General features: G+C 40.0%; 1 protein-coding gene across 1 annotated transcript; it reads left to right on the top strand.

Moving 5' to 3' along the window:
- Nucleotides 1-415: 415 nt before the first annotated feature.
- Nucleotides 416-14,548, top strand: spef2 (sperm flagellar 2). Its single transcript, XM_069682422.1, has 36 exons — nucleotides 416-504; nucleotides 1,030-1,132; nucleotides 1,214-1,466; nucleotides 1,733-1,903; nucleotides 2,167-2,313; nucleotides 2,840-2,916; nucleotides 3,032-3,245; nucleotides 3,408-3,596; nucleotides 4,406-4,593; nucleotides 5,575-5,746; nucleotides 5,997-6,219; nucleotides 6,384-6,457; nucleotides 7,103-7,206; nucleotides 7,403-7,650; nucleotides 7,769-7,841; nucleotides 7,945-8,099; nucleotides 8,218-8,424; nucleotides 8,578-8,711; nucleotides 8,824-8,951; nucleotides 9,318-9,456; nucleotides 9,581-9,715; nucleotides 9,911-10,041; nucleotides 10,343-10,412; nucleotides 10,690-10,749; nucleotides 10,857-10,938; nucleotides 11,170-11,211; nucleotides 11,488-11,626; nucleotides 11,852-11,924; nucleotides 12,076-12,232; nucleotides 12,320-12,426; nucleotides 12,521-12,703; nucleotides 13,014-13,106; nucleotides 13,270-13,440; nucleotides 13,706-13,909; nucleotides 14,163-14,285; nucleotides 14,483-14,548. Exons 1-36 carry the CDS (start codon nucleotides 447-449, stop codon nucleotides 14,546-14,548), a joined length of 4,893 nt encoding a protein of 1,630 aa, XP_069538523.1. The 5' UTR covers nucleotides 416-446.
- Nucleotides 14,549-15,110: the final 562 nt, after the last annotated feature.

The raw sequence follows: 15,110 nt of genomic DNA, 5'->3' as shown, positions 1-15,110 counted from the left end.
TATAATGAATCTGGTCTGCATAACTGTTGAGTTTATTTTTCAGTCTAATGTTTAAATGTTATTATTTTCTTTCTGTTCTAATTGGTGAAGGATGGCTGCTGTCAAGTGCTGCTAAAAATACTATTGTCCCTGCTGACCTTCAGAAGTGTAAATTTATACAGGTTCTGGATCAGTTTGTACTCTTTTCACTCCTGTTTTTTTGTACGTTGGTGCTGAAATGAAAACTGATCCTGGGCCAGCTGGGCCCGCCTCCTCCCACGAGGGTCCTCGTGAATCACGCTAGGCAACCCAGTTGACGAGTCACCATGGCAACAGTACACCACTGGGATTTCCTTTGCATTGACTGTTTTTCGCCGTTATTAGCGAGCTAAAGAGTCATACTACCACCCATTAACATGTACATTTTCAGGTAGTATATTACTTGAGTTGAACGGTTAAGAAAGAAGATGTCGGATATATTGTGCAGGTGGCTAAATGAAGAGCTCCGGCTGTCAAGAGCTGTTGGTAAGTTATGACTGAAGTTACAGCCTATCTCGTTACCTGCTAGCTGTTTTATGCTAACGCTAACTCGTAGCCTGTACCTAGTTTGGTACACTAGCTAAAAGGCAATAAACACATTTTAATTTATATCACTAAACGTGTAAGGCTTCTAAGGAGCAAGCTACTTATTAAAGATGAGAAACAAGCAATTAACTGAACATATGCAAAGTATGTGGACTTGTAGCGTTAGGGTAGTAGATATGAGCAGCATAATAATTTTTAAAAAAGCATTTTCTGGAAAAACCTGAATAAAAAACAGAGCTAGTTTAGTGTAATGTTTTAAATTATCCCTACTATAGACTGTATATAAAGATATTTATAGTTATCAATTCAGACACGGTACTCATACATAGTACTCAAACGATTCGTTATTTAAAATATTTTTGATAAAGTACTTTAATGGTTTTCAAACATTTTTAAGTTTTAACAACATAAAAAAATAATGAAAATGTGTCATGTCTGTAAACTATTGCATGTTTATCTTCACAGAGCCAAAGACATTTGCCAAGAATTTCTCAAATGGTTACCTCATTGGGGAGGTTCTGCATAAATATCAGCTTCAGAACGATTTCAGTATGTTTATGAAGAAAGAGTAAGTTGGCATCCCTCTCTCTCTCCATGTTTCTTTGCTTTTTGTTGCTAAAAAATTGCTGACTGTTGCTTAATCCTCCAGCACCTCCATCTCCAAACTGAATAATTTCACCCGCCTCGAGCCCACTCTTCAGTTACTTGGGATCTCCTTCGACATCAACACAGCCCAGGACCTGATGCAGGAGAAGCAGGGTGTTGCCACACGCCTTCTTTACCAACTCTACGTCTCACTTGAAAAGAAGAAGAAATCAGATATCAGCGGCACAGTGATGGAAATCATGCAGCCTGCAGCCAATGCTGGCCTGCATAAAAAAGAGCATGAGATCTACTCTGATGTAAGTTTGCTGTATAGATGTATGTATATGTAGTATGTGCATGTCATTAAGGACAGAATTCTTTGGGCAACAGCAAGTTATTTTTGTTCTTTAGAAGCTTTTTCATCTTGCTTTGTACATGTTACAATCTGTATTGTGAATTAAGGCATTTCTGACTGAATTGTTCAGTCTTTCAATACGTTTATGTTGAAAGTACATTGTTAGTTACATCAGTACTAACAAAAACATGTATTTTCAAGCATCTTCCTCTCTTCGTTTGTATACAGCGACTGCATCAGGTGGTACGACGTGACGCAGAGCTGAAGCTGCAGAAAATTTCTCAGCACTATGAAGAGAAATGTCAGCAATGGAGCGACAGGTCTGTGATGAATCATCCCATTCAGCCAAACAGACCACTCAAAGGGCAGGATGATAAGAGAATGAAGAATATCGAAAAGGTACAGGAGAAAGTAAAATACACTGTCTATCATAAGTTAAACATGTATGACCATAGTCTAAAGCAATCTACAGTTTACACATTTCACAATTGTCTTTTTAACATCTCTGTCACACAGTAAATACTGTTTCCATTATTTTGGTGTTGTACATAACCGTAATACTATACCGGTACTGACTGATAAACCTAGTCTTGAAATGTAGCTGCTTAATGATGGAATAACAGGTCATGACACTGACAGTAGGGAAAATGTGTATGTTGCAGCTGCGGGTGTGTCGACAGAAGCACAACGGCATCATGTCTTACAACCAGGCCGCTATTGTCCAGGTGCCCAAGCCTCCTCCCTACACTTCACAGCTTAACCTAAAGAAGAGACAACATCAGCAGCAACGCAGAGAACAACAAGCCCAGGTGTGATACAAATTAAATTTGATAACTCACCAACCCACAGAGGGAATTTTATTTTTGGCTTGCTGACACAGGGTCAGTGTTAATAGGTGGTAATGGCTGCTGTTAAAAGCCCTTAAGTTTAGGTAGAAGTCCCTTCAAACGCCCACATTGGTTATCAGAATCTATTGAGTACATTGTAAAAAAATATTTACCCTGGTATTAGAAATTCCGGCACAAGAAGACTTTGTTTGTATTTAGATTAACAGGATGTTCCAGGATCCCATCAAAGGTTACAGCTTGTTAATGTTTAACACCCATCATTGTTTACAGAGAGGAGGTTGTTTCTAGTTCGCTGCCATGGATTTCCCAGAAGATGCTCTATATAAAATACTACCGCTTAAGCAATTGATTTACCAAAAGTTCAACAACAATTAATTGAATTTGCCACAGCAGACTTCTTACAAGTATCCAAATTGAAAACAAAGGAGTGACATGAGTTTATCGTCTGTCTGTAGCATTTTAATTACTGCCTATTTTGTCCTCACAGACAGTCCAGACCGAAATAGCCCAGTTTGAGACAAACAGGATGAAACAAGTAACTTTTGGTTTTGCTTCATCTTCAAGGTGAGAGAAAATGACAAAAACAGTAAATGAATGTTATATATTTTCAATTCAAACAACAACGGAGATGGTCATCATCATACATTGGAACAATTTCTAAAAGTTATTTTCTTTCTAGTGGGCAGCCCTTCCATGGAGATTTTCCCCTTGGTGGCAGCAGCCAGGGCTGTGAGGTCCCTGGAAGTGGAACCAAGCTGGTTTTACAATCCAATACCAAGTATATACAAGATATCCGCCAGAGGCTGGAGGAGAATGCTCTTGCTCGAGAGCTGAGAGAGAAAAGACGAGACAGATTCCTTGTGGAGCAGCTCAAGGCCCATGAAGCTCAAGAGGTGAAACTTGAGATCGTCTAAAAATAATTTATATCTAGCTATCCATCCTTTTGTACAACATATGAAAAACATGTTTTAAATACATCCTAGTCTGTTAACTAACATTAATTATCCTAACCCAAAATCAATCAACTGATCGGGCAACTCTTCCTCACCCTGCAGGAGGCGCGGCGGGAGGAGCAGCTGGTGAAGCGTCTGACACGTCAGACTCAGCAGGAGCAGCGTCTGGTAGCTCAGCTCCTCCAGGTCCGAATGCAGAAGGATGTGATCCGGGAGAACCGTCTGTTCAGAGAGCAGCAGTACCAGCAGCGGAGGGAGAGGGACTTCCAGGAAGCCCTGGAGAAGGAGGCGGTGAGATAGGATGAATACGGAAAAAGAAAAATTCTCTCTATCATCATTTTGTATTAGGCTGTATCAGTAATAGTCATAGGGAAAGAAAGGGTAGTTTTATAGACAACAGGGTATTTAGTATTGTGAAGAGAGACTTCAGAGGACAGATAAATGTTAGCGTAAGGCTGTATAAATCATGACAAACACAGTATATGCTTATCTGTTCTGTCCTTAGAGTGATATCACTGATCTAGTTGAAAGAAAGCACAGATACTTGGATAAGTATGCATAATTTCAGTGTTAAATATCCAACACTGCAGACTTCTGTTGTCATATCGGTTCAAGCGCCCAGCAACCCTCTAAGGATAAGAGGTATAGCTGATGGATGGATGGATGGATGCTGCAGTATGATGTGGTCATGGTGCAGTAGCGTTGTAAGGCAATTCCAGGGAAGATTGTTGTGTGTCTCACATTGTTAGGAGAAGACTTAAATGTCTATTAGTATTAAGGCTTTATTGGGGTATTATTAATGCTGTCTCTGTCGGCAAACTAGGTAGCTGAATCACTTGTTACCTACTTTTATTACATCAACTACACATTAAGTAACAACTATTAAAAACCCTCTTCTTTTTCAGCAACCATCAGTATATGTAATCTACTGATTACAAAAGTCTTGTTAGTTTGTGTTTTGACAACTAGTTATATGTTTTACACAATAAATGAGCTATGTAACAACTTTACTCATTTCTGACTAAACTGCTTATTAGCAGGAACATTTGTGTCATACCTTCTCCCACTCACTCCATCTCTCTGATCGGGGCCTGGTACAGGCTTTGGCTCGGCAGGCCAAGTTTGTAGGTGCCGAAGAGATCAGAAAGGAGCTCGAATTCTGTAGCAGGATTGCTGCAGAGCGAGCTCAGAGCAGACACAAGAAGCACTTTACGATCTGCAAGGACGTTGTGGAGCAGATACTGGACTTGGCCACCAAGGTTGGAGAATATCGACTGCTCACTGGGAAGTACGTAACACATTGCTTTAGTCGATGCAGTACAAACGTACACACAAAGTGACTTGTCAGTCTGGTTCAATGAATATATGGAAAATACAATATGTGTTTTAAAAATGTGTCTCTTGGTAGTTACAAAGTATTATTATTAAGAGTTAGATAAACGTGATTCTCTGACTTGACTGTACTTTAGTTGTAAAAAAAAATTCTACTTTGTCCTCTGCTGTCTTAAAGTCTTATAATTTATTCATGCTTGAACAAAGTTCACATTCAAGTACAAAACTTATTACAAATTTTTTTTAATTTTATTTATCACACTTAAAATACACTGCTTTTTTAAAAAGAAATTAAATAGCTCCATCGAAAGATGGGGTAAAATAGAGTTCATAAAAGCAGGCGCAACAAAAGGAATATTGGAGAATATTCCCTTTAAGTATTGGTTTGATTCTATCCGTCAATATTTCTTCATTTTTCTTTAAATGTGTTAAAGAAAAGCACTGAAAGCTAAATCTGAAATCTTATATGTAATGTATAAAAAACAGAAAATTTCGGTGCAGTGCGGTTTCAGATGCAAGTCAACCACCTGTGAATATTGGAAACATTTTTGTACAACTGGCCAGTGATGAAATAAAACCAGAAGATGTTCACATCCTGTCTGCTTTTTACCATGATCAAAAATGAATCAAATTTCCACATATTGTCTGCACATTCCCCACATAACCCTGCTTAATATATTTACATTCTATACCTGTATGTGTGCTGCTAGGTTTTACATATCCACTACAGCTCTTCCACTCAATGCTAGATTAATCATCTCTTGAAATACAGTTAGGTTTAATTAATTTTAGGGTCAAAAACAAAAAGAGTTATTTTGAACACATTTAAGGAACATTAAAAAACACTGTACAACTAAAGTTTACCTGGTATGTATTCAAAGGTGCGCTTCAGTCTAGCTTTGCCTCCTGTCATTTTTTTTTCTGTTGTTATGTTCAGTCTGATTCCAGAGAAGGCGATGAGAGAGTGGAAGGAACTGCTGTTCAGTAGTCTGCCTCTCTATGAGCCGATAAAGGGCCAGCAGCCAGGGTTTGAGTTCTCAACCCCAGTAGACCCTGTAGAGATTAAGAAGCAGGAGATACTCAAAAACCAGGACTATGATGAATACACTGTGAGTCTATAACATGAGTGCAGTGTGTTTTTGAAACATGTTTGTGCATGCGTGTTTTCCTGCACATCTGAATTTAGCTTATCTCTTTACACTTTGTAACTTACTAATCAAACCAACATTTTCAAGTAGAGAAAATAAACTCAGCTACATGATTTTAAATTGAGAAGTTTGAATTGTCCCTGAACTAAACCCCTGACCTGTCTGAAAACTGAAGATCCTCTTTGTCTGAGCTATATGTTATGTTTGTCAGAACATGGTAGGTGAGTGGGCATGGCCAGAGGAAGCAGGTGAGACCAAGTTTCCCTCGACCAACAACAACATTCTTGGGCACGTTGTGCAGCGACTGAGGAACATTGTTCGTCCACGGATCATGGCGCCCTCCTCGTCGCCATTTCCTCACTTTACTCTCAAGGCTTGTGTCCTGGGCACGTTTTGCTCTGGCAAGACCACCTGCCTGGCCAAGATTGCTGAAGGTACAGGGCATGAAGTCCAAACACACTGATGCACGCATACACTCAAACTCGCTGTTACACAAATTTATTACGTCCTTATTTGAAATTATATATTAACAACAAATATGGAATACAATCATAAAGCTTATTCATTGTGTGTGCATGTGTGTTATTTTCTACTTCAGCCCATGGCATCTATGTCTTATCTGCTGACACACTGATTGAGGAGGCACTGAGTGCTTATAAGAATGGAGAGAAGGTGAGCCAGACACAGAGTAACAGTACTGTAGCTTCACTAGTATCGTTTTAAATTTCGTCTTGCCACACAATTTAGATTTTTCATGACCATAAAGTCTCACTCGTCTCTCCTGTCGGTGCCAAAATGTATAAACCTGTAAATGAAGCGCCTAAAAGTTCATCTTTTAAACAACCCTTCATTGGACAAAATTTACAGTTAACAGAGCAGCATGGAGAGAAAGAGAGTGAGAAACTGCACACATCCTCAACATCACTGAAATCTGGTGGGTTGCATGACTCTGCTCTTAATCTATGCTATTTTATACAACACATTGCAGTCTGTTATTTGCTTATTAAAAATGTGCTGCAAGTTAAGTTTTTCCCAAACGGCTTGTTTGAAGTGATATTCGTCACTATTTTTTTTCAGATGTTGACAATCAAGAGGAGAGAACAGACAGCAACATTAGAGTAAGTCTTATTTGTGCATGTGCTCTGACTCTATCTTCTTTCAAACAATTTAACCTGTAGTGAATTCATGTGACTTACATAACTACTATTTTCCTTGCTGGTTAAATAATGACATAATTTTAGTAATTAGCATTAACAGAATTTGTCTGTACCTGTTTGGAATGCAACTCTTTTCCTGCTTTCATGTTCCTTTTTCCAGTTATCAACCCGTGCCATGCAGGGAGCGGCCGCAGAAAAAGAGCTGAGGAAAGGCAACGTCATCCCTAATGAGCTGTTAGTGGACATTATAATTGAGGCTGTCAGGTAAGCACATAAACTGGTTACGTCACTGTTTGTAGGCTTTAGTCTTTTGTGTCTTGTTACTTTATCTATTTGCAGTTTATTTTACATAGTCAGTATTTCAGACAGTGATACAGTCTTACTTTGCTATATATATAGAATAAACACAAAAAAAAATATGACTCACTAAATTGTGAAAAAATATTTGTGTCATTATTAGAAAGGTCCCAGCTCAGTCAGGTTGGATCCTTGATGGCTTTCCAGTGGACATCAACCAGGCCCACCTGCTGGAAAAAGCCATGGGCGGATCTGCTGATGATGGGAAAGGTTTTGTAGGTTGCAGGACAAACCTTGCTGCTGATCCTAATCCTCCCAAACCACCACAACCCCCAGCTCCGGTACTGGACCTGGCTCTGCTGCTGGATGTCCCCGACGAGTGTGTGGTCAGACGTGCATACAATAAGACAGGTTTGTTACACTAGAGGGAATTTACTGCTGCGTATCTGTGTGCACCAAAACTCTGTGTGTTAGATGGTGTGTACATAGTCAAGTCACAATAATAGTTTTCTTTCTCTGTCTGGTACAGATACAGAAACTGCTGCTGCTATATCCTCCTGTTCAACAGACAAAACCATGTATCTGGCACAAACTACACACAGGTAAAATAAAAAATTAAAGGGGAAGCTTCATTGAGATAAATACATTTCTGCTACCACATTAATCTGTCTTTAATATATAACCCACCTCCCCTCCCCCATCAAGGATAAGCGCTTTCAAGGAGACCTGGCATAAACTTGAGAAGTGGTTTGGAGAAAAGCAAAACATTTTGGCCCGTGTTGATGCAGATGTCGATGAGGAGGAGCTTTACAAGAGGGTAGAGTCTGTCCTGCAGCAAGTCATGGTGCAAAGAGAGGAAGGTAACAGGTCATTTTAGTGTCAACTGAACGTTAGTAGACTAGTAAATTCATACGCTGGATTAAAATTAGATGAAAGAAAGAATAGTTTCTGACACTATCCCTGTGTTTGCCTCATCAGCTGTTGTTACTCCTCAAGTTGAAGATGTAATGTTGGAAAGTGGGAAAGCCTCAAAATCTTCCTCTTCAGCCACACCTCCACCTCTAGACCAACCACCAGCCCCCACAAACAAAACTCCAAGACCCACAGAGTCCTGTTCCAGCCTTAACGAAGAAAAAGCCCAAAGTGTAAAGTCACTTTCCAAATCCAACACAAACTCCCCCAGAGGTGATTGGATCAGATGTTTGTGCTATAGACTTTTTTTTTTTTAAGCCACCAGTTGTTACAAAAGAAACTCTGCTGACCATGAACATGATGTGTTTACAGTCATTTTCCCCCAATGTTGTATAATTATTATAATCAATGATTGCTAATCAATAGGACACTCTAGGAAGGCGTCAACTTCTTCAGCAACCACAGAGGACCCTCAGGGAGTCTCAAGGAACCCACCTGAGGCTGCCTCTCCCTGCCCAGGCTCACCCAGCTGGGTCTTTGTGGATGAACCCCTTCCTCCAGTAGGATACAATATAACATCTGACATCTTCCTAAAACCTTGTGTTGTTTTTTAGTCATGAATCCTTCCTTACCCACTGCTTTGTTTATCTCTCCCCATCTCTGTCTCTATAGGAGATCCCAGAGTACCTCTCTCCCCATTGGGATGCAGTCTGTGATTCTTATGTAAACAATGTAAAGGCAGTGATGCAGCAGCTGCGCTCACAGCGCACTGTTATTGACCATCATCTCTATAACATCAGGTATACTGCCAGGCCCTTAAAAGGAGTGTGATCATGATTTATTTCATTAGCACAGAAAAAGCATATAATAACACACTTAAGCAGTCATTTTTTACTAGTTTAATGATCTCTAAACATGCTTTATTATAGATGTATAGCTGATAACATGAAAAACTAGCAACACACTTACTAAATCTAACGCTAACCTTAAGGGCCACTAATATCTTGTAAGTTTCAATCTTTTATAGACTTATGATACTAGATTGTGTAATGATGGTACAATGTAGTATAACGTACTACAACAATGGTTGCGTAATATAAATATTATTTCTGATAAAGTTACTAAGTCATCCTACCCAAACAGAACTCTGTTCTTTGAATCTGTAGACAGGAGTACAAGCAATACCTGGGGCGTCCAGACTTGAAGCAGGAGTTAGTGTCTCAGTGGCAGAAGGACTTTAACAGCATCACTGATGATATGAGGGAAGATGAGGATACCAAAGCAGAGCTGCATCTGAGACTGGATGTAAGAAGATTTTTTTAATATAATACGATACAAATATTCTTAAAAGTGTTCATGAAAACATGCACAAAAAACCCTCTACATGTGATGATGTAAAATACATGAGGACGTTCTTAAATGTGTACAGGAACTGCGTGAACGTTTGTGGGACATTAGTGACAAGCGTAAAGAAGAGGACGAACGGGAGAGGGCTGCTCTGGGGGAAGGCTGGCTGGAGGACCACAGTGCTGTCCTCATTAACCACCACTCTGTACTCATGCAGGTAACTTTCCCTGTTTCTCTGTAACCAATTGGCAACAAAAAAATACAGTTGTTTATTTATATGCTGTGTATTTTTTTTTACGTTTTTCATAGATCCCTTTGCATCATCCCTTGTTTATGTGATATAGGCGTTTCAACTTCTATGCGACTCATCAGTGTGGCAAAACTATAATCTTAGATCATTTGGGTTGTGTAGGTGGAGTTGGACCGTTTCCAGGACACACTCTGTATTCTCAGGGTCTACTATTTGAGCATGTACAAACAAGTGCCAGAGCTACCCTCCAGCTTAGACTGTATCCCCCTACTGGACAAGGATCAGGACGAGAGGCAAGAAACACACTTTAGATAGCAACCTAACTATGTTAATACAAGAATATTAAATTAATTTACAAAAATGTGGATAGTTTCTGGGTAATGTGTGCAGAGAATAACATAATTTTGTGTCCTCCAGCAGTCAGACAGCTGGCACAGGTGTGTGTAGGCAGATGGATGATGGAGAGGTCAAGGGGAAAACTAAATTGTAAGCACGATCACACACAGTGTTTCCTTTCCATAGTATGTTTAAAAGATGGCCTGGATGTTGTCATTTCCTCACATACACTTTTAACAACTTTCTGCTCTGCTCCAGTGTCCCCTTCCTCCCCAGACGTCCTGAGTCCTCCAAGACGAAAGGCCAGGGTCAGACAGAGCCTGTCAAGGTCATGTCAAATCAGTTATCCCGCCTCAATTTATGTACCTTTCATTTACTTTAATTTTCAAGATCCTTATTATCCCTACCCCTGTCTTCATAAGAACTGCCATAAAAATAATATACGCTGCTATGTTTGTTCATTTTAGTTGTCTCATGTTGTGGTGCCTTATATGACCTCAAAACAATCCCAAACATTCTGACACTTAGATGGAAATATAAATGGTGCTATGCTGATACACAATCTTATACTTACAGATATTGACCCTTTTCATTGTTCACTGTAGCCACCCCAGGAGAAACTGATCTCCGACTACCAAGAAGCACTCACAGCCATCAGCAAACTGGTAATGCTCTGTGTGTGAGAGTTTAAATAAGCATATTATGGAGGTAAATACAGTGTATATATATTTTCTCCTTAGTCTTGACCTGAATGGGTTATATCTGTTTGTAGGTCTCAGCCGAAGCCCACCAGGGGGAGACAAAAGAGCAGAAGGAGAAACCACCAGAGAAAGAAAGGCCAAAGACTTCTGCAAGTGCAAAGAAAAAGGAAAATAGGAAGCAGTCAAAAAAACAGAAGGGCAAGTCTTTTGTAGAGTATTAAAAAACAATGGAGAGTTGCCATCTAGCTTGTTCTGTATGTTTCAGAAGCCCTTTCTTATCACTACATCTTGTTCCTCCAGGTCCACCAACCCCATCTCCAGCAGCCAGCCCTGCACCGGCTGAAGACAAAAACGCAGGGAAGAGTCATGCTGAAGAAATCAGAGACAAGATACATAAAGAATATGCAGCTGCCCTGGGTCACGAGGGTACGCACAAACACACTTTTCACCACCACGTAAACACACATTAAAAGATTAATTCATTTCTGTATATCACGGTATATTTAATCCTCATATAAATATATTAGCAATGTTTTAAGTGGTTCTATTTTCTAAGAACTATGTTATATGAAAGATACATGCAGTTAAGTCAGTTGTTATGTGAATCCTTGTGTCCTCACACATTTATGCAAATGTATCCACTCAGTATGCTGTATAGTTGTGTTCCTCTGAATTCCTGCATGCATGTGTGTGTTTTTCCAGAGAATGCAGCACAGGTGCGCATTGCTCTGGTGAAAGGTCACGGTCTGTTGATGTTACACTCCCTGCACAGCAGAGCAGAACAAACCTTTAGCAGCATGGAGAAGTGGTTACAAGCACACTATGTTGCTGAAATGAAGAGGTATGGTGCAGAATGAGTGTTGGTACATGTGTGGTATGGGATGGTTAGGGCCATGCGGGCATAGAGAGGGACATGAATGGGTTAGGGTTAGTTAGGGAAGGTCAGTTATTCATGGTAATTCCTGACAGCATGGTGACAGTATTCTGAAACTATTACTCGAGAATAAAAACCTACATAGTGCTACAAAAACTTTTAATATTATATATCTCCTGTTTCCTTCTCTAGCATTGACCAGCTAACAGAAGTGGTTCGCCACCACATAGAGAATGGTGCTAAGTTGCAGAATGAGCTGGTGTTGGTACGTGATGTCTTTCTAATTGTACTGAATTGTACTTTTTTCTTTCCCTAATAATGGGGTAACTGTGGTATAAAAACTAAATTGTTCTTCCAGAGTGTGAAAGTGAAACAAAGCCTCTTTGACCTCACTCTTTCCATATTCTCTTCTCCAGGAATGTACCGACTTCTACCTGAATGGAGACTGTCACATGGTGGCCAGCCAGGCAACCCCTCCCCATCCACCTCCTCTGGAGAAACCTACACAGTGCACCATGACCATCACTCAGCTACAGTTTCTCCTCCAACAGCTACGCACTGTTGCTCCATCAGGTGCATACAAGGGAGAACAGTTGTGATTAGCTCTATTACTCAGCTCTCCTTCATCCATGCACTGATTCTTTCCTTTCCGACTCTCAGGCCTGATATCCAGTTCTGAGTTCTTGTGTTTGCTCAGGAATATCATCACAGTTAACATGGGCAGGAACACATTGCCTGAGCCCTGGATTGACAAGAATGAGACTCAGGTAATCTTTAAAGTAGTGAAGAAAGTATTTCAGAAAACAAAGTTTTGGTTATAATAAAAAAAGACAGCTTTGCCCTTTTCTCTCCTGTCCCCAGTTTATGGAGATTGTATCTCTGCTAACTGACGACTATGAGCTGATAGACTGGCGGAGGTTTCTGCTCAGCGCTGCCCTCCCTTGGCCATTTCCGTCCTTAACACAGCTGCTGGAGGTACTGCAACGTTTTAAGGCAGCTGACACTGGGGACACAGGATATATTGAAGAGGAACAGTACCAACAGGTAAGTCTCTATACACACAAATACAAACTGCCTGGAAACTTCTAATTCAAATTTTCTGGTCTGACAGAGAGTATGTTTAACATCACTCTAAGTCCATCTTTACAAGAACCCGTCAATATAAGTAATCTATCCACCCACCCCCATGGCCCCTATTTGCCCTTGTGGCATTAGTGTATGGAGACTCTCTTTCAACTAGTAGGCAACTCAATGTGACAACACACAGAGACTGTATTTGTATAGTACAATGAAACTGTAGCTCCCTAGTGTTAGAGGAAATGTTTAAGTAACTCCTTGCCTCCTCTCTAACCAGACAGAGTTGTGGTTTTCCAATAAGAGCATCCAGCCAGTCCCTGAGGACCCCTCTGAGCCTCTACCTTATGAGTGTCTGGGTAACCTACGCAAGGTAAACTAACTTCAGTGCTGGGCGACTTAGTTCAAAGCCAAGTTTTATAAAGTTCACAGACAAGATAAAACTTACAAAGATAGAGATATGTGTAACTACAGACTGCAGACTGCATTGCAAATTAAAAAAAACAAAACAGTAAGTAACCCTGTTTTTGTCTTAGTTCTTTTTCCAGTTGTTTGCAGACCACTCTGTCTCTCCTCCTCGTCTGGAATATGTGTCCATGCTGCAGTACTTTGCAGCCGACCCTAACCCGAGACAGGGCTTCATCAGAGCACTTAGTGTAGTGTCAGGACAACATCTCAAGCACTCCTTAACGGGCCATCTTGTCAAGGTGAGTAAATTAATGTACAGAGAAAGGGGAAGAAAGTTTCACTTGAAATTCATAGCAAAAGTACTTCATCTTTGTCTTATTATTTTCTGTCACCAATGTTTTCAGTTAACCCAGAGTTGTAAAAGAAACCAGTTAATTTATTTTCAGTTTTGCCAGATGATTTAGTGACATCATGTGTCAAATTATTATAGTGGTTAGTAATTTAATTTGGAAAGAAACAACTATTGCACATGAACAGGAATATATTACTGTGTTGTGTTTACAGTCCATGCCCAGTATAGGGGAGGCGACAGAGTTGAATGAAGAGTACAAGGAGGAAGAGACTCAACTTTGTGCATCAAGTAGTTCGTTGGGGGATGGGGGGGTCTCTGTCTCTGCTCTCCTTGCTGTCATCTGCCACAAAGTCACTAAGATGAAGATTGGATGCCCCCTCCCTCCAGGCTGTGTGAGTCAGCAGGAGTACACTGAGGTATTGCTACTATAAAAATATAAAGTTGCCTTTCAACGGAATACATAAATGAATATTTGCATTTTTTTAGGGAAAGGAATGGTTGACTAGACTTAGTGAAAGATATAAACATCCTAAGTTGGCTGTCAAGATTGCAAAGTACCATGGTGCATTTTAATAGTAACGTGATCTACAATTAAAAATGCCTTTTCTAAGTATAATTAATAACCAGTTAAACTCTTTCCTCATTGTAATTTTCTCTGCTGGCCTCTAGCAACTGGTGGATGTATTCAGAGAGATGGGCTACAGCCCTGAGGACTGTGTTCCCTTCTCCGTCCTCTCTCAGCATCCTTTCACCCAGGGCCTGATGGAGACCTCAACACAATACAAACTTGTAGTGAGTCACTCTCTTCTACACTGTCTTTTTGCTGCGACCAGTTTAACATACTTACCTTCCAGACTGATTATCTTTTAGATGGTAAACCTTCAAACACATTCAACCTCGTCTCACATCTTTCTCTATCCATTATGCTCTTTCTTTTCTTTATTTATCTCTTACAATTTTCTTTCTCTATCTCTCTCTTTGTCTTTCAGAACATTCATAGAGTACTACTACCTCAACCGGATGAAGGAGAGGCAAACAACTTCACAGTTTCCTAAAGGACATAAACAGTACACACCGCTGTCTGCATCACAAAAAGACATCTTTCTCATGAGAACACAATCAATATTGCTTTGTCTACTTTTAAGTATTCTCATTCATTTTAAATCTGAAATGTTTGCTTCAATGAATCCTGACTGCAGTATTGAATAAATAGACTTGCCAGGACTGTAAATTGTTTCAGTTTGTGTAGATGTCTGTAACTGATGGAGGTCGGGAGGACAACATAACCAATCACAATAACATCAATGATGGCGGGATTGACCCTTCTTACTTGCTCTTTTTTTTCTGACACACTCCAGCAGTTTTTCTGACTGACTTGTTTTTCTAATGACCTCTCTGACACAGAAAAGCATTGGTTGCAGCTACAATGAGTGCATTGTCCAGGATAACCTACATGTCAAGCCTGACTTGCCAGCAACTGCCTGCCAGGGCACAACCAATCAAATTAGTGTGCATGCTGCCTGGAAAAATATTAGGAAAACTAAAAAAGAGGAGCCGTATAAATAAAGAAATCTTTTTTTTGTTACTTAAGATTTAGCAAATCATTTATGCCTCATT

The sequence above is a fragment of the Semicossyphus pulcher genome, unplaced genomic scaffold, assembly GCF_022749685.1.
Source record: "Semicossyphus pulcher isolate SPU_LCO1_2020_fin unplaced genomic scaffold, fSemPul1.0.p SCAF_6, whole genome shotgun sequence".
NCBI classification, from domain to species: Eukaryota; Metazoa; Chordata; class Actinopteri; order Labriformes; family Labridae; genus Semicossyphus; species Semicossyphus pulcher.
The sequence above is the reverse complement of the archived record's forward strand: the minus strand, read 5'-3'. Positions and strand labels throughout refer to the sequence as shown.

What these genes read in the sequence shown, in the direction of transcription:
- spef2 (XM_069682422.1), top strand. Translation starts at nt 447, where the DNA reads ATGTCGGATATATTGTGCAGGTGGCTAAATGAAGAGCTCCGGCTGTCA. An exon ending in TTGACAAGAATGAGACTCAG is followed by an intron (nt 12,427 to 12,520) that starts GTAATCTTTAAA and finishes TCCTGTCCCCAG; the next exon opens with TTTATGGAGATTGTATCTCT. An exon ending in TAACGGGCCATCTTGTCAAG is followed by an intron (nt 13,441 to 13,705) that starts GTGAGTAAATTA and finishes TTGTGTTTACAG; the next exon opens with TCCATGCCCAGTATAGGGGA.